This window comes from Nuphar pumila, chromosome 7 (assembly GCF_984573655.1).
Source record: "Nuphar pumila chromosome 7, dmNupPumi1.hap1.1, whole genome shotgun sequence".
Classification (NCBI taxonomy): Eukaryota; Viridiplantae; Streptophyta; class Magnoliopsida; order Nymphaeales; family Nymphaeaceae; genus Nuphar; species Nuphar pumila.
The window spans coordinates 120,680,150-120,705,605 of NC_143255.1; the positions used below are offsets into that span (position 1 = coordinate 120,680,150).

Below are 25,456 nucleotides of genomic sequence, written 5' to 3' on the forward strand. Positions count from 1 at the left end.
AACAAGTGTCCACTAAGGACACACCAATAAAGCCCAACAAAGGGCATATACAAGAAGGCTCAAAAATATAAAATAAATATTTTATTCAATCCGCAAAATGCAAGAAGCATTGTTACAATGTGAAGGGGATCACCCCCATTTATATAGAAGAGGGGACTCACATAGAGTTGTTGGAGCAAGTCCAATGGCTCTATTTGTAGCCGTTGGACTAGCTCTAATGGCAATCAAACTAGTCTATAATGTGTTGACTAGTCTGAATCTAGTTCAAATAGAACTAGACAAAAAGAAAGGTAAAAAAGAATAAGAAAAAGATATATAAATACATATATACTATATATATGTACACTTTTAATACTCCCCCTCAAACTTATGGTACGATGATCGAAAGTTTGCCTAAGAGGAAGTAAAATCCACGAGCAACAAGAGTTTTGGTGAAAAAAATGCTAACTGATATTCTGATGTAACATGAGGCGGATCAAGTCCCATGTAGATACTCCTCTCGTACTGACAATTCATTTCTATATGTTTACTACATTAATAAAATATAGGGTTGCAGGCAATGTAGATCACACACTTGTTGTCACAACACATTTGTGAGGCTCTAGTCACTTGAACTCCCATATCGACTAACAATCTTTTGAGCCAGACCACCTCCATCGTTGTGGTAGCCATTGCCTGATATTCAGAATAGCTTCAGTTAACGAATGTGAGACCGTTTGTTGCTTCTTGCATCACCACGAAATTAAATATTCACCTAAGAAAACACAAAAACCCATAGTTGAATGCCTATTATTGATATCATCTCCTCAATCAACATTAGTGTAAGCAATTAAATCTAATGTAGATAAAGCAGACAAAAAGAGGCCTCGAGAAAGAGAAGTTTTAATATATCTAATAATACACAAAACTGCTATCATGTTAACAAAAGTGGGAGCATGCTGAAATTGACTAGCTATGTATACAACATGTGCTATATTAGGTCTAACAATTGAGAGGTAAGAGAGTGCACAAAATAAACTGTCTGTAAGGAGTAGGATCTTCAAGCGGTTCTCTATCATCAATCTACAACTTGATATTGACAACTTTAGGAGTGTCAAATCACTTATCATCTGTGATTCCAAACTTGAAGACAATGTCAAAAGCAAATTTAGACTGAGATAATAAATACCCTCTGGGAGAGTAAGCAATTTCAATTCCTAAGAAGTATCTTAATAAACCCAAATCGGTCATTTCAAAATGGGTTTTGAAAAGTTTTTTAATGTCAAAAGCAAATTTAGGGGCATGTTGAAATTGACTTGATGTGTGAACAACATGTGCTATATCTGGTCTGGTAATGGATAGACAAGAAAGTGCCCCGATAAGTTGTCTGTAAGGAGTTGGATCCGCAAGGAGTTCATCATCAATCTTCATTTTAACATTTACCACTTCTGGAGTATCAACTTTCTTATCATCAGTAATACCAGGCCTGAAAACAATATCAAACGCAAATTTAGTTTGAGATAATAAATATCCTCTCGGAGAATAAGCAACTTTAATGCCTAAAAAATATCTTAATAAGCCTAAATCAGTCATTTCAAAATGAGATTTAAGAAGTGTTTTGATCATTTCAACTCCCTTTTTATCGCTTCCGGTGATGATCATATCATCCACATAAAGAAGAAGCACAATGATTCCTGCATCAGAATTCTTAACAAACAAAGCAGTGTCAGTTAAACAAAATTGAAAGCCAAAATCGATCATAACACGACTAAACCTATCATATCAAGCTTTTGGTGCTTGTTTAAGACCATAAAGGGCTTTTTCTAGACGAAGGACTTTATCTTTAGGAATACTTAAACTAGGAGGGGGGTTCCATATATACTTCTTCAACTAGTTTTCCATTTAGAAATGCATTTTTGACATCCATTTGAAAAATGAACCATTTCTTAATAGAGGCTAAGGCAACTAAGGTTCTAACAGTTGTCATACGAGCCACAGGAGCAAAGGTTTCTTCGTAATCAATGCCATATTCTTGAGCATACCCTTTGGCTACTAATCAGGCTTTATATCTTTCGAGAGTACCATCACTCTTGGTTTTAATTTTATAGACCCATCGACATCCTATAGTTTTTTTTCCTGGAGAAAGATCTTGAATAGTCTATATAGAAGCCTTTTCTAGTGCATCTAATTCAACTTTCATGGCTTCTATCCATTTGACATCATTTATTGCTTGGAAATATGTGGATGGTTTTTCATATGAGTGAATTAATGCAATAACTGCCCTATACGTAGGTGAGAAAGACTCGTACGACACAAACTTTCCTGGAGGCCTCGAGACTCGAGATGATCGTCTATTTGGAATGTTAGAATACTTTTCAAGCGCACATGAAGGATTGGACTCTTGTCTCCTGAAATATTTAATACTAGTATCCCTATGAACTTCTTCGTCATCAACATTATGATCAACAATTCTTCGATCATCATCAAAGTTACAGTCAAGATCATATTCATCAGGTGTTGATGTTAGATCTAACAAAAACGAATACTCAGTGACTTCCTTTGGTTTTTCAAAATCAAAGAAACTCTCTTTTCAAGAAAGAAAACATTTCTAGACACATATAGTCTGTTATTTTTGAAGTCAAAACATGTATAACCTTTCTGATTTTCAGCATATCCTAGAAAAGCACATAGAATCGCACGAGGGGAAAGTTTATCATTTTTGTCGGTAAATATGAAACATTTGCACCCAAAGATTCTTAGTCTAGAGTAGTTTGAAGAGACTTTCATAAGTTTTTCAATGGGAGTGATATTTTGTAAAGAGGAGGATGGCATCCTATTAATGAGATAGGTGGCGGTTAAGGCAACTTCTGTCCAAAAATCTTTCAGGACAAGATTTGCTATTAATAATGTCCTAGTGGTTTCTATAATATGGCGATGTTTTCGTTCAGCCATCCCATTCTGTTGAGTATATGGGCAAGATTTTTGATGTGTGATGCCATGCAATTTAAGATAATTTTTAAAATCAGTAGATACAAACTCTCTTGAATCTATGCGAAAGATAGAAATATCATTTTGAAACTTGTTTTTGACCATATTATGAAAAATTTGAAAGTGTGAAAATACTTCAGACTTATGTTTAAGAAAGTAAATCCACGTATGTCGGAAAAAATCATCAACAAAAATAACATAGTAAGCAAATCCTCCTTTAGAAATCACGGGTGCAGGACCCCAAACATCCGAATGTACTAATTCAAGTGGTCTTGAAGAGAAAAAGGTTCTGTTCTGAAATGGTAATCTTTTCATTTTGCCAAGAATAAAATCTTTACAATCAAATGATTCAGAGTTACAAAATTTTCCTAGATTTGAAAAATATTGGATTTTGGTATATGTGGGTGACCAAGTCTCTTATGCCACAACTCCAACTCAATTTTCTGAATATTATAGCAAAAAGCATTCTTCGACATTTCCAAAAAATCCATGGAATAGAGTCCTCCTTCTCTATGACCTTCCCCAATCAGCTTTCCTGACTGGCGATCCTGTACCCAACAACCATGAGAAGAAAATGAAATATTACATCCATAATAAAAAATTTGAGACACAAATAGAAGATTTAAATTTAATTTTGGAACATATCTAATTTCTGGGATAGAAAATTTATTTATTTTATAAATCTTTTCAAAATTTCGTATTCCTTCTATTTCAAGGGAAGTCCCATCGGCTGTAAAAATCTGACACACTTGTTTTGTTTTTAACACATTCGAATAGACTTTGATTATTTGGGGTCATGTGAAAAGATGCACCAGATTCAAGGAGCCAAGAAATTTTACCTGGATCGGAAAAAGATGAGGCTGCAGCGCCATTTGAGGCTTCAGATGAAGAAGAGGCACCTTTGATGAGAGGCTGAAGAATCTCGATTAGTTGTGCCATTGAAACTGGTGCATCCTGATCTTTGGACTCCGATCCAGCAATTGCAGCTCTTTTCTCTCTTAGCTCCTTGAGTTTGGGACATCGTGACCTGTAGTGCCCCAACTCATGACAATGATGACAAATAACTTTCTTCTTATCATAGTCACTATTCTGCCGGTTAAAGTGAGGAGGTCTATAAGATCGAACATGATTCCCTGGTCTAGACACAGCTAAAACAGAATCATCTTCAGCTTTAGAAGAGCCTTTTCAGAGACGGTTCTCTTCCATTGTTAATTCTTCAATAGTTTCAACAATAGAAGGAATTTTTCCCCTATGAAGGAGGGCCAATTTAGTGGTTTCAAATTCCGGCCTTAATCCAGTTATAAATCTTAAGGTATTCCCATGACTTATCGGCATGATCAAACTTGGCAAGACTTGAGCATTTTTTAATGTCAACGCTATTGATAAGCCATGACATTATCTTCGCATGAGATATTCTCTATTCTTTTCATTTCTTCTCGTAAGAGACAAGAGCCTTGATTTTCTCTTCTTTTGATAAAGGAACCTCTTTATCTCCCTCCTTTTTAGTAAGAGATAGCTTAGGTTCCGAATCAGAACCATCCACAATCCCCCATAGGCCTTTTCCCCATATATGGTGCTTCATGATTGAAGCCCATGTTACATAGTTCGTATCGCTTAATTTCAGAGGCGTGATGGTGACTATCATTGTCATCCATCAATTACAAGAAGAGAGAAAGAGTAGGGATAAAAAAAGAAACAAGAAGAGAAATGAGAAAAAAGAAAGAAATACAAAACAACAAGATGTGAAATCTTCCCCAATGAAGTGATACAACACTTCTCTTCAAGTGACGAACACTTTTGCAAATGGGCACGGAAACGGAGGCAACCTTTCTTCAAGATCTAATACTTCTGCGGCTCTAATACCATGAAATAAAATGAGGATCTTCAAATTACAAACTTAGATTCACAAAGAAAGTGTCTAGAAAGACACTAAATCATAACCCTTAAAAAGGGTATAATAGAAAACAAACAAATAGGAAATAAAATAATCTTTATTGATATGAAAACACCTAAATGTTTAAGAAGCATTTGGGAATACATTACAAGAGGGGTTGCACCCCTATATATACACAGCAGGGAGAGGGGACTCAATAGAGCTCTAAATAGAGCTGTTGGACTGTGTCCAACGGCTCTAAATAGAGCTGTTGGACACAGTCCAACAGCTCTATTGCTAGTCAAGTCTGGACTGAGACTTGACTAGCAAAGTCAGTCTAGTTCAAACTGAACTAGACGACTAAAAGAAAAACATAAAATTACAAAAAAAGAAAAGAAAAAACATTTTATTTATATATATATAAAATAATATAATAATATTATTATATATATTTACATTTTAACATACAGATGCTAGAAAACCATTCAAGTAACTCAAGTTTACATAATCAAAGTAAACACTGACCTAGAACCAATGTCAATTTTCTCTAAAGAATTGGACGGATTAACACCAGGGAACTTCACTTATAATATAACGAACAGTAAGAAGTGATTCAAACTCTTTGCGAGTGTATGCCGCGATCAGGGTACAATAACCATACCCTAGGATTAATAACCAAAAAGCAAATTTTGTCATGTATAGTGCACATCACTCGAAGATCTTCATATCACTAATCAACAGATATCTTAATGGCACTAACATTAGTTCAATGAATCAAGTCACCATCTCAACACCAGTGTGTGCTTTTGCATTTACAAGTGTATTTTCCATCTCATACACCCAATCAACAGATATCTTAATGGTGCTACTGTGAGGGCATTGAGTAGTATGTAGAGACTGATAAAGCTGTCCTTTCAATAACTCAACACTATTATGTATTTTCTTGCATTAGTAAGGATTTAGTTATATTCTCATGAGCCACAGACACCTAACATCTCTTCTGATCACAAAAAGCATTAATCACAAAAAGTTCAAGGTACCTTTGTTCTATTAGACTTCATGCTTAAAAAAGCTGAAAGCTTGTAATAGGACCCACTTGGAGAGAACGCATTTACATCAACTCGTTCCTGCAAAAAAAAAAAAAGATCATGAAGAATGTGCTGAGTGGATAAGACATCCGAAAAACATGGACGACAAAGACAGGAAAAAATTTCATCAAGCATTTTATCTGGTGGATGGCAGAGGAAAAATAGGCCGGTAGGAAATGATAGACTAGAGGAAAAATCATTTCACATTCCACAATCAACTTACCTTGTTCTCAAGCTCGATAAGAGAAATTCCAGGACTATAATGATTGGAATGAGAAATTGCGACCGCAATGCCAAAACGCGGAGAAAGAAATGAGCCATGGCTTGGATAATTGTGTGTTGACAACATCACCGGGCTTGAACCTAGCTCCTCAATAGCATCAAGTATTTGAACATTTCTTTTTGAACTAGACCTTTTCCCATCAGTGAAACTTGTAGACTTCAGGGCCAATTTTGCTGATTTAACTACCTTAGATAGTAACAGGGAATCATTCTCTACATTTTCTGAAGGTTCAACCTCAACTAACTGATATGACAAAGGCAATCCTGAATCATTGCTGATCCAGTATGGAACAAACATTCGAACAGTCTTAGGAGCACTACTAGTTCCACCCAAGTCATGCTCAACACTCACACACAGTTTCCTGCACAGAGAACAAGTACAGTATATTATATAAGGAAGACATCATCAGTTCCTCTATTATAAAGAAAATAACAACCTGATGTATGACTCTCAAGAGAACACAACAAATCCAAAACTAGAATGATGATGATACTGAAATATCCAGTGAAGCTTCAAGTGGATGAAATTACTAATGTTAATCTGATCATTGAGTAGTATTAGAAAGTGAAAAGATTCACCTTTTGCAGAGACATTAAAAACTGAACTGATTAGCATCATTTCTTTCATCACCACCACAATTAAGAGCACTTTTTTTTTGAACTTAGATTCAGCTAGGGTTAGCTTTCAATTTGTATTCTATTGACCAACCACAACGGGCCTCTCTGTTGTAGATGAAGTTTCTTTTCAATAATGGAAGTGGCAAAGGAAAGACAGCATCCCAAGTAATTTCAATAGCAATTAATCATGCAGTGGTCAAACCATACTCAAATAAATCGTTATGAAGTTGCAATGATGCTATTAAGATGCAATCTGGTTCAAGAATATGTTAAAAAATTAAGCAGTCACTGTCTATGGTTCAAAACTGAAAATGAGCTTATTGATGTCTGGAGGCGGATAATTCCCAAAAGTTTTCTGTTCGCGAACACTATTATACCTAACGTAAAATATTATCACATACTTCAATTTGGACTATTGATTCGGCAGAACTGATTTAACTTTTGAATACTCTTTCTTTTCATTCACTATGTTCGATGATATATGTATAAGTATTTTCAAATAATTGATCATTCTAAGTAACTGTGCAAAAGATTATGGGTTCAATCTCTCTTTCTCACTCTTCTGGCTTCTCCTTTTTATCTTCTCTCATCTTTCTCCTACTTCTTTTTGGATTTATAACCCGAAGAAACCACACCCGACATGAAGACCTAGTCACACTGGATCAGCCTGCCATACCTACGATCGTCATGCTGACAGCATAAAACTCCGAGGCTAGGACAACTGCCTCCGCAGCCTATGCTATGCATTGGTTTATGCAGAGGGGAGACACTCATGGGAATCGAACCTTGACTGCCCATCTAGCAGCCAAGGCCCACCCCACTACACCCCCGACATGAAGACCTAGTCACACTGGATCAATCTCTCTTTCTCTCTCTTCTGACTTCTCCTTTTTATCTTCTCTCATCTTTCTCCTACTTTTTTTTGGATTTATAACCCGAAGAAACCATACCCGACATGAAGACCTAGTCACACTGGATCAGCCTGCCATACCTACGATCGTCATGCTGACAGCATAAAACTCCGAGGCTAGGATACCTGCCCCCGCAGCCTATGCTACGCATTGGTTTATGCAGAGGGGAGACACTCATGGGAATCGAACCTTGACTGCCCGTCTAGCAGCCAAGGCCCACCCCACTACACCCCCCCCCCCCTTGGGGCACTTTCTCCTAGTTCACTTTAGAATGTAATTTTACAAATCAATTTTGGTAAGAAAAGATAATATACAAGGCTATTGCAAGAAATTATATGGTCTCCAAAGTGGTTTCACTAACATGAGCTTTTTTTATAGCCGTAGGCACTTGGAGGCATCTATATTTTGAATTAGTAAACATGCGGTTCACGTGACTTTTTTCCTTTATCATACCATCTGCTTTGTACCGAGAGTAAAAATAAACACTACGTTTATCGTCCTCAGTATTTAGTACGTGCTACTTTGTGCATAAAAGAGGAAGGAATAAATGTAATGAAACAAGGTACAATGAAACAATAGTGAAACAAACACAATGCCAACAAAGGGCTTTAATAAACTCACTTAAGGTTGGCCACTAATGAAACAAATATAATCTCAAAAGAGATAAAAATAGCAAACAACACAAGAGGCATACAAGCCTATAAGATGGGAAAAAACTCTAGAGAAAACCCTCAAATGCTTCTAAGAGCATTGAGGAATAACAAGGGAGTGAGGCTCTATTTATAGAGATTCACTCCAGACAGTCATAATATGATTGTTGGGCAGGTTATTTATTACAATGCTAAATTACATTTCAGTCCCTAGTGGACTGTACTGTATGATAAAAGATAGAAATACCCTTATCGGGTATTTGAATACAATTTTATTTTTAACACAACTCCGCAAACTTATGGATAAATCACCGAAAGTTTGCTTAGAAGATACAAAAATTGAGGCAGTGGAAGAGCTTTGGTGAAGAAGTCTGCAATCTGAAATTCGGACTGGACATATGGCAATGTAATAGTCCCGTTCAAATATTCTTCGCGAACATAGTGACAATCGATCTCAATGTGTTTTGTTCGCTCGTAATATGTTTGATTGCTGACTATATAAATGACACTTTTATTATCACACATAGATTTGAAGGTTCTGAGACATTAACACCCATATCGGAAAGTAGTGCTCTCATTCACACAACTTCAGTGGTTGTGGTAGCCATTGCCCTGTACTCAGCTTCCGTAGAGGATAAAGACACTTTCTGTTATTTTTGCATCGTCAAAAAAAAAGAGAATCACCTAAAAACACACAAAAGCCAATAGTTGAGTGACGGTTATTGGGATATCCTCCCCAGTCAGAATCAGTGTAAGAAATAAGACTTAAGGATAAGGAAGAGGATAAGAATAGTCCTTTAGATATAGTTTTTTTGATGTATCGAAGTATTCTTAATATTGCACTCATGTGGACGATTGTGAGCGCATGTTGAAATTGACTTGCAGAATGTATGACATACACAATATCTGGCCTTATAATGGACAAGTACATCAACGATCCAATAAGTTGTCGATAAGGGGTTGGATCATCTAATAATACTCCATCTTCAACTCACATTTATTACTTCAAGAGTATCCGCATATTTTGTGTCAGTGATTTTTGAACGCTCAACAATATCAACTACAAACTTGATTTAAGATAAAATGTATCCTCTTGGTGATTAGGCTACTTCAATCCCTAAAAAGTATCTCAAAAAACCAAGATCAGTCATATCAAAGGATTTTTTAAGCAAAATTTTAATATCTTCAATTTCCTTTTGATCATTCCTTGTGATGATCTCACAAAAATGAGCAGTGTCAGTGTAACAAGATTTAAATCCAAGTTTTAATATCGTACTACTGAACCGATCATACCATGCTTTAGGGGCTTGTTTAAGCCTGTATATGGATTTTTGAAGACGAAGGACCATGCCTTTTTCAATAGACAGACCAAGGTGAGGATCCATACATACTTCTTCATTTAAGTTTCCATTCAAAAATGCATTTTTAACATCTAACTAATATATCGACCATTTTTGAATGGATGCTATATCAACTAGAGTTCTAACTCTAGTCATACGAGATACTGAGGCAAAAGTCTCTTCATAATCTATACCATATTCTTGAGAATATCCTTTTGCAACAAGTCTTACTTTATATCTCTCAAGAGACCTGTCACTTTTGTTTTAATTTTAAACACCCATCTACATCCTATTGTCTTCTTTCCGATAGGAAGAGGTTGAAATGCCCAAGTGTGAACCTAGTGTAATGTATCTAATTCAATTTTCATGGCTTCAACCCATTCGTTTATATTTTTGGCCTTGTTATAGTTGGATGGTTCATAATAGGAATGAATAGCTAGAAGACATGCCCTGTAGTTTGGTAAGAAGGATTCGTATGAGACAAACCTACTTGGAGGCCTATGTGTTCGTTCTGACCTTATAACACTAGTTTCTTCAGTATTTGTTAGTTGATTATATCTGTCAAAGGCACATGGATCCTCCCCAGTATTTCGTCTAGAGTATTGAAGAGGATCTTGAGATGGTTCGCTACTTGAGTCATTAATAGACTCGAAGGTATCAATATCATTACTAATACCTTTATTGGGTAACAAATTAAATAAGAAAACATACTCGGATTCTTCCTTAGGAACTTCAAAATCAAATCCATTATCATTTTCTAGAAAGGTAACATTTCTAGAAACATAGAGTTTATCATTTGTTTTATCATCACATCGTTATCCTTTTTTATTATCAACATAACCAAGAAAGACACATTTTATGGCTTTAAGAGATAGTTTGCTATATTTTTCAAGAAGCACGAAGCATTTACAGCCAAATACCCTTAGCCTTTTTAAATCAGGAGAAATTTTAAAGAGTTTTTCAATAGGAGACTTGTTTTCCAAAGTTTAAGAAGGCATTCTATTTATTAGATAGACTGCGGTTAGGGCAGCTTCAGCCCAAAATTGCTTTGAAATTTCTTTTAAAACAAGTAGGGTTCTAGTAGTTTCAATGATGTGACGATGTTTTTTTCAAAGAATCTCATTTTGTTGAGGTGTCCTAGGGCATGATTTTTGACGCACAACTCCATGATTTTTTAGATATAATTAAAATTCATTTGAAAGAAACTCTCCCCCAGAGTCGGAGCGGAAGACTTTAATGTTTATTTTAAATTGATTTTTAACTAGATTATGAAAGTTTTTAAAACATGAAAAAACTTCAGATTTGAGTTTTAGAAAGTAAATCCAAGTATGTCTATTAAAATCATCTATAAATGTAACATAGTACGAATAACCACATTTTGACATAACAGGAGCGGGACCCCACACATCCGAATGCACTAATTCAAAAATTTTATGTGTCACAGAAGTTCTAGACCCAAAAGGTATCATTTGCATTTTTCCAAGTATACAATCTTCACATACAAAATTTTTATCTTTACAAAATTTTTTCAAAAATGGAAAAAGAGATAATTTGGATATACTTGGGTGTCCTAATCTTTTATGCCAAAGATCTATATTAATGTCTTTGACATGATTACAAAACGAGTATTTTGGTAAACACAAGAAATCCATGTAGTAAACGTCTCCTCGTCTATGACCTTGCCTAATAAGCTTTACTGACTGGAGATCCTGCACCCAACCGGCCTTAGATGATAAGAATACTTTACAACCATAGTCAGCAATTTGAGAGACCGAAAAAAGATTTAAATCTAGTTTGTGAATGACTCTCACCTTTGGAACAATTTTTTTTTTGAAATATCATCAAGGTTTCCTAAGCTTTTGACTTCTAAAGAAATACCATCGGCAGTTGACACACATGAGAAATATGATTTAATGCAATCGGATAATAGAGACTCATTATGAGTTATGTGGAAAGAAGCACCCAAGTCTAGAATCCAAGAGGTCTTACCTGAAGGAGACGAGGAAGAGATGACAACCCCGGATGTACAAGGTGTAGCCTTGAGAAGTCGTGAGACGGCTTTTGCTATTTGAGCAAGATTTAATTCATTGAAGTTGCCCCCTTTTCTTGATTATTGAGTTTTTTCAGTTAAGGCGGCCACTTTTTAAATTTGGGACATTCCGGTCTTATATGTCCGGGTTCCTTACAATGATGACAGATAATTTTACCTTTGTATCCTCCTCCATTGTGTCCTTCCCCATTGAACTTCTTTTCAAAGTGAGGTGGTTTATATGTTTTCACAAAATTTTCGGGTCATGCCATGCTAAAGACCTCATCATTAAACTTGTGCATTCCAAGTCTTGTTTCTTCTTGACAAATTTAAGCAAGGGCCTTACTTATAGAAAAAGAAGGGGTCCTATGAAGTAAGGAAGATCTTACTTGCTCAAATTTCGGTCGAGGGACATAAAAAAAAGAAAAATTTTTCTCTTTCAATTTGGGTCATTCTCATATCAATAGCCGAACCTTCCCATTTTGGTTCCAACATGGCTAATTCATCCCAAATAGGAGATAAAATACCGTAAAAATCTCTTACACTTTTATCTCCTTGTTTTGAATTACGTACCTTGTCTTGGATATAATAAAGTCTAGCCATATCCTTTTGGATAAAGGTACTTCTTAGAAAGCTCCATGCGTCACATGCCTTCTTGAATTTGATGATATTGGTGGCGATCTTGAACTCAATGGTATTTATAAACCATGAGAGTATTTGTGCATTGTTTGCCTCCCAATCTTTCAATTTATTTTGGTATTCTTTCAAGGCTTTTTCTTTTTCTTCTTCGGACAAGGCTTTGACTTGATCTCCTTCTCTTCTAGTCAATTTAAGTTGTGGTTTACTAGTAGAACCACTAACAAAACCCCACATTTTTTTCCTTTGATATGATTCTCCATAGCCGTTGCCCATATCAAGTAGTTGTTTCATTGAGTTTGTAGGTGATGACGGTGGCAGACTCTCTTTCTCCCATAATGAATACTTGAGTTTAGAATAAAGGAGATAGGGAATGATCGAAGAACACTTCCTTCACGAGATTCTCTTTCTTTCAATAGCCTAACTCTGATACCATGTAATGAAACAAGGTACAATGAAACAATAGTGAAACAAACACAATGCCAACAAAGGGATTTAATAAACTCACTTAAGGTTGGTCACTAATGGACCAAATACAATTTCAAATGAGATAAAAATAGCAAACAACATAAGAGGCATACAAGCCTATAAAATGGGAAAAAACTCGAGAGAAAACCCTCACATGCTTCTAAGAGCATTGAGGAATAACAAGGGAGTGAGGCTCTATTTATTGAGCCTCACTCCAACACATGGGAGGTAGTCAAGCTCTTTGGACTGCCTTCCAACAATCATTATTATGACTGTTGGGTGGCAGTCCTGTTGGACTGCCTCCCAATAGTCATATCTTGACTGTTGTGCCCAACAGTCATAATATGACTGTTTGGCACATTATTTATTATAATGCTAAATTACATTTCAGTCCATAGTGGACTGTACTATATGATAAAATCGATGTGTGTTTGGCATGTACAATCATGCATAAATGTTCTCATGTACTTATGAATCATAAATGAATGCACGTGTTAAGGGATTACATGAAAACAATTTCACATGGATGATGAACACATGCATATGACTGTGGTAGCTCATGCACATTGTTAAATTGGTATGAATGAATGTGCATTTGAAATCATGTTGGTATCATTGCATAAATTGCATATTATTATAATTTTTGCGTATGATGCATTGATGGTCTAAATGAATCATCACATGCCTAGAGAGCCTTGAGCTTTTGTTTGCTCTTTCTTTAATTGTTTAAATGCATCACAAAAATCACATTTATTTTTATTACACTATATTGCACTGTTCTATGTGTTTCCACGGGCGGGAGTCCCGTGATGGATGTTGGAGGGGTAAATGCGAGCTTTTGCATTGTTTTTGCATGCTGAATTGCAAAACTAAATAATTGGCTTTTAATAAAAAGATAATAATTAAGAACAGTGTAATATACGTTCTGGGATCTCTCATATGGAGAATAAGAATCTTAGAGTTCTGGCCTTGGAGAGACTGTGAGGATACAAAAACTCCGTGTGCTTTATTTTGTCCCCTGAACCCGATATTGATGTTCTTTATCCTTGCCACGGTTTTAGGGAGAGTCCGTCACTTTACCTGGGGGTGGTGTGTTCGACACAACTGTTGTTTTGGTACCAAGAAAGTGACACTTGTGGGCATGGGGTGTCTCTGGTGTCCCCGATATTAGATGTGGAGGTCTAATGGTCCGATGGATGGTGTTTTTTCCTGATATCGGTCGAAGGCTAAGTTTGAAATTCAGTAATAAAATACAAAGTGTGTGTTAAGCTACCCTAGGAACCTAACTTGACCTCGTGGACTGTACCCGTTTGGTGTATCCGCGGGCAATGGTTAGTAAAAAGAGGAACTTAAAGTTGTGTGCATTTAATAAGGCATGCATATGGAAAATGAAACTTAATAAAAGATAATAAGAGGATTCATGCATTACACATAAGTCATGCATTTTTCTGCTATGCATTAGATCATGCATATTCCAATTGTTCCCTCAATCATTACACGATGATGAGTGTATGATGTTTACTTCCTAATGCCTGTTAAAGGTTTGTTACTTGCTTCTGCTTTAATGTTTCTGCATGCCTAACACTTATAACTGTTGCATGAAAAATTCTTTAAATGCTATAAATTGTCGGCTAAGTTTTATACATGTTACTGTTGTTGTGTAGTTTTCTTTACTTGTTTCTGTATATGCTGAAAATCATACACGACACCCACATCACATACTTGACACATGATATACCTGCGAAAAAATTTACAGTAATTCCTACTTAGACAGTTGTAGTCTAATTCCTATAAATATATCATTTTTCAAGTGAAAAGTAGAGCTTATGAGCGGCTGCGGGATGAGGCATTGGATTGAGATTTTGGGATTTACTGTTCCAAGAATAATTTGAGAAACTCTGATGTTATTATTCATTGATAACGAAATGAAATAAATGTTTTGATCTTGCTCTCCACTGTAATATTCCGGAATACTTAACCTTATAGTATTACTTGTTTCCGCTGTTTAAAAAAAAATCCTCAAAATTTGTGTTAAGATTTTGGGGCGTTACACATCTAGTCACACCTAGACACCGACTAGCAATGTTGACTACTAAGGACACCTCAAACAGTTTCTTAATTCATCAAAATATTCATGCACCATCACATATTGAAATTGGTGACTTATCAAATTCTGCAGGAACACACACATACACATGTTTCCACTGGTTCCTCAAGTAAATTTTTTTGCATCATGATGCCTACTGAATTGGCTAGACACTTCGTCTTTAAGGATAACAAGAAACAACCAGGCTAAATGTGTCACACTTTATATGGAGCTCCTGTTTAGACCTTTATTTTTCTACAAAGTTTCCCCTGGCTTTGAAAATTAGAGCAATTGGACTATTTCACCATATTTTAGTCAAATATAGGTAACATCATAGTAAATCCAAATCCAAAATATAAAAGACATGCCATATTGGGTTGTTCTACAAGAATATGGCATCATTATACCTGTTATTTTTCTGATGAATCATCCAAAATGAAGAGACATGGCCAAGAGCTGGATCCAAAATAAGAACCGCATCCTGTTGGAAAGGAAAATTATTATTACATTAGACTCAAAATCAACCAGTATCGATAAAGCATGCCAATGTTAAGTATATGGTAGCTACCTTTTCACAAACCCAACCACCTTGAGCAAGCCATGACAAGTATACTGGTTTACGCACATCTACAGAATATATGAATGCACTGCAGCCTGGTGAAACAACACCATGCTGCCGTTCAATTCTATTCCCTTCATTTGTTTTCTCCCAAATGGAGTATTCAGCATAACATGGAAGTTTGTTCTCTAGTCTGAGAGGTGGGTTCAGTGATATCCTCCAATCATAAACTGGGAAATTTAATTCTGTTTGAAGAATGGATGCATCTGCTCCAATACTGAACCAGAAAGGCTCTCTCTTGTTATTGCAGCGTGTAGCAAACAAAAGCATATCTTTCTTCACAAGTCGGTTCAGCATGAAACCACTAACAGGCACCAGTGTGGAAGAACGTGTAAATCCTTCAGCAATACGATCATCATTTCCATACGCATGGCCAGAATCATCAGTCACTGTCCTACTCCAAGAATATGGGACCTGAGGGCTTTCAACAAATGGACGAACTTGCAAGCACATATCTTCACCGCTTGTCATACTTTTCCAAGGTAAAACACATGATGATCCAGGCTTCATAATTGGAAGAACTTCTCTTGAAATTTTAGATGAAGTTTCAGAAAAGAGTTTTCTTGCACGGATCCAACGCCTTCGACGAACAAAATCCAAAGCAGACTTTCTAGACATTTTTGATGAAACTGGAGGCCATCTGAGGCTTTGAAAATCAGATCCATAAGCCCAACCGTCGCTGTCTACAAATGATGACTTATCTATGTTCCAATCAGATATCCACCGCCATCCAGTCGGGAGAGCAGGTTCAAAGAAATCCTTGCAAATACAAAGTTGATATTGTTAGATAGCTAAATTATTGAAAACAGGAAGAAAATTAACTGTACTAAGAACAAGGAACCACCTTTGATGAATAAGATAAATCCCTCGTACTCCATCGTCCCGGATCATTGTTGGAGATGCCAGGCCACTTACTACTCCAACCAGAAACAGGTTGATAATGCTGATTTTCAAATATTTCTTCTGTCACAACAGTATTTTTATTTGTGTCTAATGTCGAAATAGAAAATACATCATCAATTAGTGTTAGAGGGCAAATGCAAACTTCCAAATTCAAGTCTGTATCATTTACAACCATTGCAAGACTCCTAAAAGTTACATGCTTCTTGCCCTTCCTCATAGCAACCTCAAATGCAAAGAAATCACCATTAAGTGCTTTGGGAGTTGTTGATAAGGGAAGCAATCTAGGGAGGCTTATCCATGGTCCCTCAGAAGCAAGCCCCACCCAAAAATCAGTGTCACTTTCAGTTTCTCTAATATTTAAATCCTTCAGAGTGATTCCATGAGCTTTCCTTTCAAAATAAGATGTTGAAACAAGCAGACACCCACATGACTGTCCATCTCCCTCAAAAGCAACTTGGCCCTGAAGAACCAAAAATGTACATCAACCAAGAAGCAGGTGAAATAACAAAACGTTAACGATATGGCAACTAAATTGTAGTTAATTAATGCTTAAGAACTGAATGCTGCATCAGATTAACAAGTGAATGATTGAGGAAGAAGGTTTTAGGTCTATCAAGATAATGACCCAATACTTGCCTGCTATGACATACAGTTATGTATCAACATTTTCTCCCAACTCACTGATAATATAACGAGCATTCTATAAATACTAACAACAATAAATGCACCTATGCATTATTAACTTCAGATATGAGCATGGAATGGATGGTTGAAGTGAGAGGAACAAAGGGCAGTAAAAGGACCTTTCTCCTCAGAGAATATGAAGCAAAATCTGGAAGATCACTATGTCTGTGTGAAGATATACGTGCAAATTTGGGGTTTAAAACTGATGCACCATCAGTAATTGGAATTGAAAACACACCAACGACTTCCCCTACATTATAAAATAGAAGATCAGCCTAACAGAAGAGCAAAAAGGCTTTAATGAGCCATATCTTTGAATACCTACCATAATACACTTCATAAACAAATTGTATGATGGAGAAAGTTAACAAAACAAGAAAATCTATGAGCTAAAGATCACTAGATAAAGAATGGAGATGATAAAATAACAATAATGACCAGTTTCACGTGAGAACATAACAAAAGGAACATAAAATACAAAAGAGATAAGCAGCAAAAACACTGGAAGAAAAAAATATTGCATTGTGGCCATCAGAGAAATTTCCTTCACACTTACAGGCCACATTTACGTGTGCTGAGATCTTCTCCCTTGGATAGAAGAGATGGGATGCCAATATTTCAAAGGCCAAATTCATGTAACAAAATATGGAATAAGTGCAGATTAACATCAAACATTGAACACATAAGACAACATGATATTACAATACGATCTGCAAGAGCTTATTTAATCCGTGGTGATCTTAAGCACATCATAGGTAAGAATTTTACAAGGCCTCTTGTGACCTCTTAAATTAATGTGAATTGATGCTGCTTCATCAATTTCATAACATGATTTTAGCAAACAACCAATCCATTGCTGCCATTACAAGTAAATCGGAAGTATACAATGTAACATGTTAACTTCAAAGACAAGCTGTGGGTGCTCATGATCAATCTTTTCCACACCGACCGAGAGGGAACCCACTTGTCAAATTGAATCAGAACGACTTTCTAGATTCAGTTCTCTGTAAAAGTTAACAATACATAAGGTTGAAGGGGATCTAGGGATTTCAGTACATCTAATCTATGATACTCTGGAACAGTTTCATATTTGAGAATTCTTCATCCAATCATTAATCTCAAAACATCTAATTTGAAATACGGACATGCCCCATGAACATGTATATGGGCATGTGTTCCAAACACTTCTGGGCAAGATTATCTTTTTAACCATCACACAATCAGGTATAATGTACATAATATGCATTAGGACTTCAGGCATACCTGTCTTCACACCCAAGTAGACGTTTACGAAATTTTTTAAAGCAACACCATACAAGAGCAATATGGCATGGAGTACATATATAAAATGGCTGGCTGCTTATATAGCAAAACATTGATCTCAGGGATCCTGTACCATGTAATGGACATCTAATTGTAATGAAACAAGGTGCACACAAACACAATGCCACTAAAGGGCTACAAAAGTGCACAAAAGCCACTAATGGGCTAAATACAATAAGACACAAAGGGCTAAGCACACAAAACTTACAAAGAGCAAAAACACAGACATAAAAAATATAATCTTTATAAAATGCTTAAGAAAAATCATTAACAAGAGAGAGGGATAACCCCCTCAATTTATACGCAACATAAGGCATGAGGAATGCCTTTGGGAGCTCCCAACAGAGACGTTGGGCACAACGACTATAAATATAGCTGTCTCTATGGTCAAAAGGCCATAGAGCCCCTAAGCAAATAAAGAAAGGAAAAATAATTTTTTTTAAAAAAGTACATTAATAAATCTGTCCCCATTGGACATACCCTATTACAAAGACAAAATACCCCTGATGGGTATTACTTATTACAATAAAAAAAGTATAGTATATATACATTTAAATTATATATACTATAATACATACACAACAACATGAATAAATAAATAATATATATATATATATACATATATATATATATACATATATATATATATATATATATATAGCGAGAGAGAGAGAGAGAGAGAGAGAGAGAGAGAGAGAGAGAGTAATGCGCTGGTTCTGCCCCGTTAGGCCCCTTCAAAAATCATAGTTTTTGGCATTTTTTCTCACATCTAACATCATAGATGTGATCTATAGGTTTTGTTTAGTGGGAACTGGCTTTTGGATCACCGGAATCTGACCTGTATACAGGTTTTTCTGGTGATCTAAAATCAATGGATATGAAGGCAAAAAAAATTTCGGCTCATAAAAATACATTTTTTCATCAAAAAACATGATCCAAGAGTCGATTCCCACTAAATCGAGCATGCTAAACACATCTAACGATTCAGATCTATCATAAAAGACTTCAAACTACGGGGCCTAACAGGGGAGAACGAGAAAAGAGGGCCTAATATGTTCAGTTCTCATATATATACAATGAAAACACAAGTGCACAGGAACAATGCCACTAAGGGCTACAATGTGTGCACACACACAAAAGCCTCTAATGGGCAAAATACAATATGACACAAAGGGCTAACACATCACACTCACAATATGAGCAAGAGAGCACAATAAAAATAAATAGAATTTGTATTAAAAATGCTTAAGAGAAGCATTAACAAGAGAGGGGATGAAACCCTCTTTAAATAGGCCACAAGTGTTGGGGATCTCCCAAAGGCTATAATTATAGCTGTTGGGGAACCCCAACAACTCTAATATCTGTTGACAAAAATGCTCTGATATCATGTAATGAAACAAGGTGTACACAAACACAATGCCACTAAAGGGCTACAAAAGTGCACAAACCTATGACACCAGGGTACGGGTGTAGGTGCAGGTACATGTGCAACACAATTTCAGAAAATGTGGATACTGGGACACGGCTATATATATATTAAATATCACATAAATACAAAATAAATTCAAAATAAACTGAATATAATCTAAATATATATGCTATATCTAAAATATATATTATATACTGAAAACATAATTATAAAATTATAAACTGAATAAAATTTGTATGTGTGGAGGGTAAAATGATGTGTTCGGGTGTCGACACGGGTACGCGGGAAAAAATGGAGTGTCCAGGTACCATAGGCACAAACACAAAAACCACTAATGGGCTAAATACAATAAGCCACAAAGGGCTAAGCACACAAAACTTACAAAGAGCAATAACACACACATAAAAAATATAATCTTTATAAATGCTTAAGAAAAAACATTAACAAGGGAGAGGGATAACCCCCTCAATTTACACAAAACATAAGGCACGAGGAAGGCCTTTGGGAGCTCCCAATAGAGACGTTGGGAGCTCCCAACGTCTCTATGGTCAAAAGAGCATAGAGCCCCTAACCAAATAAAGAAAGAAAAAAGAATAAATTTGTCCCTATTGGACAGATCCTATTACAAAGAGAAATAACTAAAATACCCCTGATGGGTATTACGTATTACAATAAAGAAAAGTATAGTATATATACATTTAAATGTATATATACTATTATACATACAAAAATACATGTATATATATATATATATATATATTTAACACTAATGTCAACCATTGTCATCTAGACATGGATATAGGTGTTGTGACGGTAGACACATCATGTTGATCCTCACACAACAGGGTAAAGAACATTTGAACGTTGACTTCGGAGTGAACTACAAAAAGGGAGGCTTTCAAATTAGCAATGCAGGCCAAGAATGAACAAGATGCTAGTAGTTAATTTGATAAGTCCTCCTCTGATACTTCAAGCAAAACTTCATATAATAACTGAAATTTCTAAAAAGTACATTTACATCAAAAAATGTCCGGATAGAGGGTGTACAAAATAATTGAACAAAAAACTGGAGCCTTGAGAAGTGCCAGTGTTGCCTAGTGTTGGATGCAGATGAAAAGAAAAATCTTTGTAAATAGTGTCGTATATTAGTCGGGAATATTTGCCATTTCTTTGTTATGTACAGGATGTTTCTGTCCAGCATCATTCTTATGTACATTACAATTATTGTAAGGCCATTTTGGGAATGGAAAAAGTGTGTAAAGAAGTGCCGACCCCAATAAAGGTTGTAAATAATCTTAAAAAAATGAATGAAGCTCTCATTGTGTTCCATCTCAAAGTTTCTCATCTTCCACCATTCATATAGCAGTCAGTTGGCTGGCAGGAGCTCAAGTCATGCAGAAATAAGCAGAAGAGTGCTATTAAACAAATTGCCAGACATTTACCCTCTTTCTTCATAGTTTGAGGTAGATTATTGCTTCCATTCAAACAACAAAAAAAATATTAGACAAATTGACAAATTTTGAGAAAGGTTATGAGTAGAGAGTAGCTGAACACAAGCTCAAAGTAGGAAATATTTAACAATGTTGCTGAACTGAGCATATGTCTTGTAATATAAAGGTGGCATTAGATCATGTTAATATTTTTATATTCCTAATCTCAAATATTATTAGACACTGAACACCAACTCCAAGTAGGAATTATTAATATCTTTGCTGAACCAGAGGCTGTCTTGTAATATAAAGGTGCCATCAGATTCGCTTCATACTTTTAGGTTCCTCTTTTCAAATGGTTTTAAACAATTAAGAGTGACCTTTTCAAATTTTCTTATACAATTAAAATGTTATTAAGAAACTAACATAATTTTCTGCTTTATGATATACTTTTAATAGGTCTCTCTCACATATACACACACATGCATGCATACAGGCATGTGCACATACAGGCTTCAGTTACCTCGTCTTCTACTTATTCAACCCTAATAAGCAAATGAACAAACAAAAACTTTTATACGAATAACATAGAGATCATGAAAAACACACCTTTTCCAGCTTTTGCTCCAAGATTTGTGACTTCAACTTCCAAATTAGCAGGGCCCTGAAAAAGGATGAAAATTAGAAATGATATATCCATTGATAGACACCAAACAGAAATATTTAAAACAACCAGTTCTACTAATCCATCAGTTTCTTTGTGCATGATGACATTGGAAGTTCATTTACATTTGATCAAGAAGACAGAAATGAATTGACACTGACGGTTATACATAAGAAAACTAAAAAAAATTACATGAATAGAACAGAGAAAATTTAATAGGATAAGAAATTCTTGTTCAAAGTCACTTTTTCTTTGTTTCTGTTTTACTCATGATCATTATATAGCTCACTGCTTTCCATAGGCTGTGCCACAGATTGCAGACCCTGCTGTCTTAGTTATGCGAAAGACGATCAAATAAGAAATAAAAATTGACAAGACATAAAAGTTGATATCTTTTTCTTATACTCTTCTAAACTTCATCCCAAATTGGTAAAGCAGGCTGACTAGTTAGATCTTCCACTTTTACGAAAGAGCAAAGAGCAAAGAGCAAAGAGCAAAGAGCAAAGAGCTGGTAATGAGTAACAGGTTATTCCCCTAAGCAAAACTTAATCTACAGCACTTTTTGTTAAAATGTATTTATATTTTATATATATACATCTATGTATATATATATATATATATTGTCATAACCCACAAGAGTATTTTTGTCTTTTTGTCACATGTAATTAGAATAATCCACTAGGGACTATTTTGTAATTTTCTTCTTTCTATTTTTTTAAATTTATTTTATTGATTTGACCAAGGGATTTTTTGGTCCTTCCATAAAGCCATTGGAACTCTCCCCAACGGTCATAAATATAACCGTTGGGGAGCTCCCAACGGCTCTATGGGAGCCCCCCTTTGGTCTCCTTTGGTGTATAAATAGAGGGGTTAGTCCCCTTTCCTCTTTAATGCTTTTTAGCATTTTATGAATCCAATATTTTTTATTTTTATGTGTTCTTGATTGTGATCTTGTGCTTAAGCACTTTGTGGTTCTCTGTATTTTGCCCATTAGTGGCTTCATTATTGTGTGGTTGAGATCTCTCTATAGCCTCTTGTGGCATCCCTCTTGTGAGCTTGTATTTATTAAAGCCCACTGGGTTCTTTTGATCTTGGAGGCCTTGTTAGTGGTGATAGAGGATCATGTGCTTATGACTAAAGTGTTTTGCTTCCTCTTCTTCTTTACCCTCTCCCTTTTTGACATGGAGATCACAGTGTTTTGCTTTCTCTTCTTCTTTACCCTCTCCTTTTTCGACATGGAGCATGAATCGAGAATAGAGCTCCCCTTCAAACTCAATGGATCAAACTACATGATGTGGGCTTCCACTATGGAGAATCACCTCAAAGGCAAGTGATGGACACTACTCTTGAACCCTCTTTGAAGCTTATCAAAATCGAAGAAGGTGTTGAGAAGGTACTTGAAGGAGATGATCGAGTTAAAGCTATCCATGAACACTAAATAAAGGTAGAAGATTGAGAAACAACCATGCAAAAATTTTGGCATGGCTTATAAACAATGTTGACATAAAAATATGTATTAATATTGCTAAGTTTAGAAGAGCCAATGAAGCATGGTTCTTTCTTTAAGGGTATGTATAACCAAAAAGATTTTGCTAGACAATATTTTTGTCAAGACAAAATTAAAACCACTAAACAAGGGGACATGAGCGTCCTTGATTATTTTAGTGCTTTGTCTCCTCTTTGGGAAGAATTAGCATTTCTTAAGCCAAAATGGGTAGCTCCCGAAGATATTTAGCTTAGCAGAGAACAAATTGAGAAAAAACACTTCTAATTCCTTCATTGTCTAAGATCGGAATTTGAACAAGGTCTTCTCTTCTTCGTAGGACTAAGGCTATGCCTCTTGAAGATGCTTTTGCTGAGGTATGTTAAGAAGAAACTCGCCTTGGTATGACTAATAAAGGTGAAGATGTTTTCGCTGTTACTGTAACACCCCAAAATTTCAAACTTTCGAACCTTTTCAGAAAACAGGCAAGAGACTAGAAATATCTCTTTCCTTCAGAGTTTGTTTATGAAATCAACGGAAGACTATTCTTTTGATAAATTCAGAATAAAACAAGCTGACAACTTTGGGTGCGTTAGCTAAAAGAACCAAAACGCACAAACCATGCTACTTGCAAGACACTTGGAAAAATCACTTTCATTAAAAGAAGTTTTCAAATAGTACAAAATTCGGATATCCCAAGGAAAATCCGTTACAAAACCCAAAACGTCCAGGACGCGAGCTAAGAGTAGGAAGAAGAAAATCTTGAAGCCATATTGCCATCGCTCGTGGTGTACCTAATCATCACATGTACCCATAGAATGGGTTAGTTTCGCGAAAAACTAGTAGGTGCACAAGAGAGACTACAGGAAACTGAATTATGTACATCTAATTCAGTAGGTTACGCAGTTTAAAGTAGATATGCAGTTAAATAGGTAAGCAGTGCAGAACGTAAGCAATTCAAGCAAGTAAGCAGTGCAAACAGGTAGGCAGTTTAAAACAGGTAAGCAGTGCAAACAGGTAGGCAATTCAAAGCAGGTAAGCAGTGCAACTGTCAAACATAGCATGACGATTCATTTGATCGTAAGCTGTAAACTACTATGCAAAAAGCAAGTCTCACGACCCAACAACTAGTGTGAACAGACTTTATGTTTCGATATTACTGGCCTGCGGGTACGCGCAGGCAAAACGTAAAAACAACTGAGACTAGTTCGAGCGTCTGTTATTATATGTATTTTCAATAACCCGAATAGCTAGTTAAGTCCGCTCCTAAAGGGACGGCTTTAGCCGAGAGAGGATTCCCCAAAGGCAGGTAAGCAGTGCCACAGATGCATCCAACTTCTGCAGAAGTGTTGAGATAACTATTGTAGCCACTTTCCCCTAACTCCAATGACTTGGGAGGCCGGATCATTACCCGTGGGGTGGTTGTTAACAACCTGTCCATTGGAGTTTTGTACCACTCTGTCCTCTCCCTTGACAGACAACAAGAAGCGAATGGGTGCATTAGAGGTTGCTTAACTAACGACCCATTCTATACTGTGGTCTTTAAACCACTCGAGCATCTTGCCTGTGAAGGCGAATCAGTCACCATTTAAATGATTACAACATTATGCATTTAACACTATTAGAGGTCGCACGACTGTCTCATCCGATCATCGCAGTACTAGCGTGTAGTGCACGACTACAAGTACTCTAGGATGAAGGGGGTATAACTACTCAATAGAAGCCTCAACATGAGTATTTCACAAAGATGTAATGTTTCTCAAGCTTTACTTTTGACATTCTTTATCTTTTGAAACAACCAACAACTTGTGCCAACATTTGGCATGCGATTTTTTAGAATCTTATCCGCTATCGGGGTATCTACATGCCTCGCATGACTCGATACCGGTCTCGATAGACGGGATACGGGTTTCTCAACAAAACCCCCGCTAAGAAGTTCGCTCGAACCCCAATTCGTCTGCAAAACTGCGTAC

At 36.1% G+C, this 25,456-nt stretch overlaps 1 protein-coding gene across 2 annotated transcripts in view; it reads right to left on the minus strand.

The window, feature by feature from the left end:
- Positions 1 to 25,456, minus strand: part of LOC149833224 (calcium-dependent lipid-binding family protein) — a 226,229-nt gene that overhangs the window by 27,127 nt on the left and 173,646 nt on the right. For both annotated transcript variants that reach the window (XM_090015000.1, XM_090015001.1), the window contains 7 exons: positions 21,946 to 22,000; positions 17,274 to 17,404; positions 16,412 to 16,930; positions 15,517 to 16,326; positions 15,356 to 15,429; positions 6,152 to 6,572; positions 5,881 to 5,967 (listed from right to left, as the gene is read on the minus strand). In XM_090015000.1, coding sequence (XP_089871126.1) covers positions 5,881 to 5,967; positions 6,152 to 6,572; positions 15,356 to 15,429; positions 15,517 to 16,326; positions 16,412 to 16,930; positions 17,274 to 17,404; positions 21,946 to 22,000 — 2,097 coding nt within the window. The remainder of the gene's footprint in view (positions 1 to 5,880; positions 5,968 to 6,151; positions 6,573 to 15,355; positions 15,430 to 15,516; positions 16,327 to 16,411; positions 16,931 to 17,273; positions 17,405 to 21,945; positions 22,001 to 25,456) is intronic.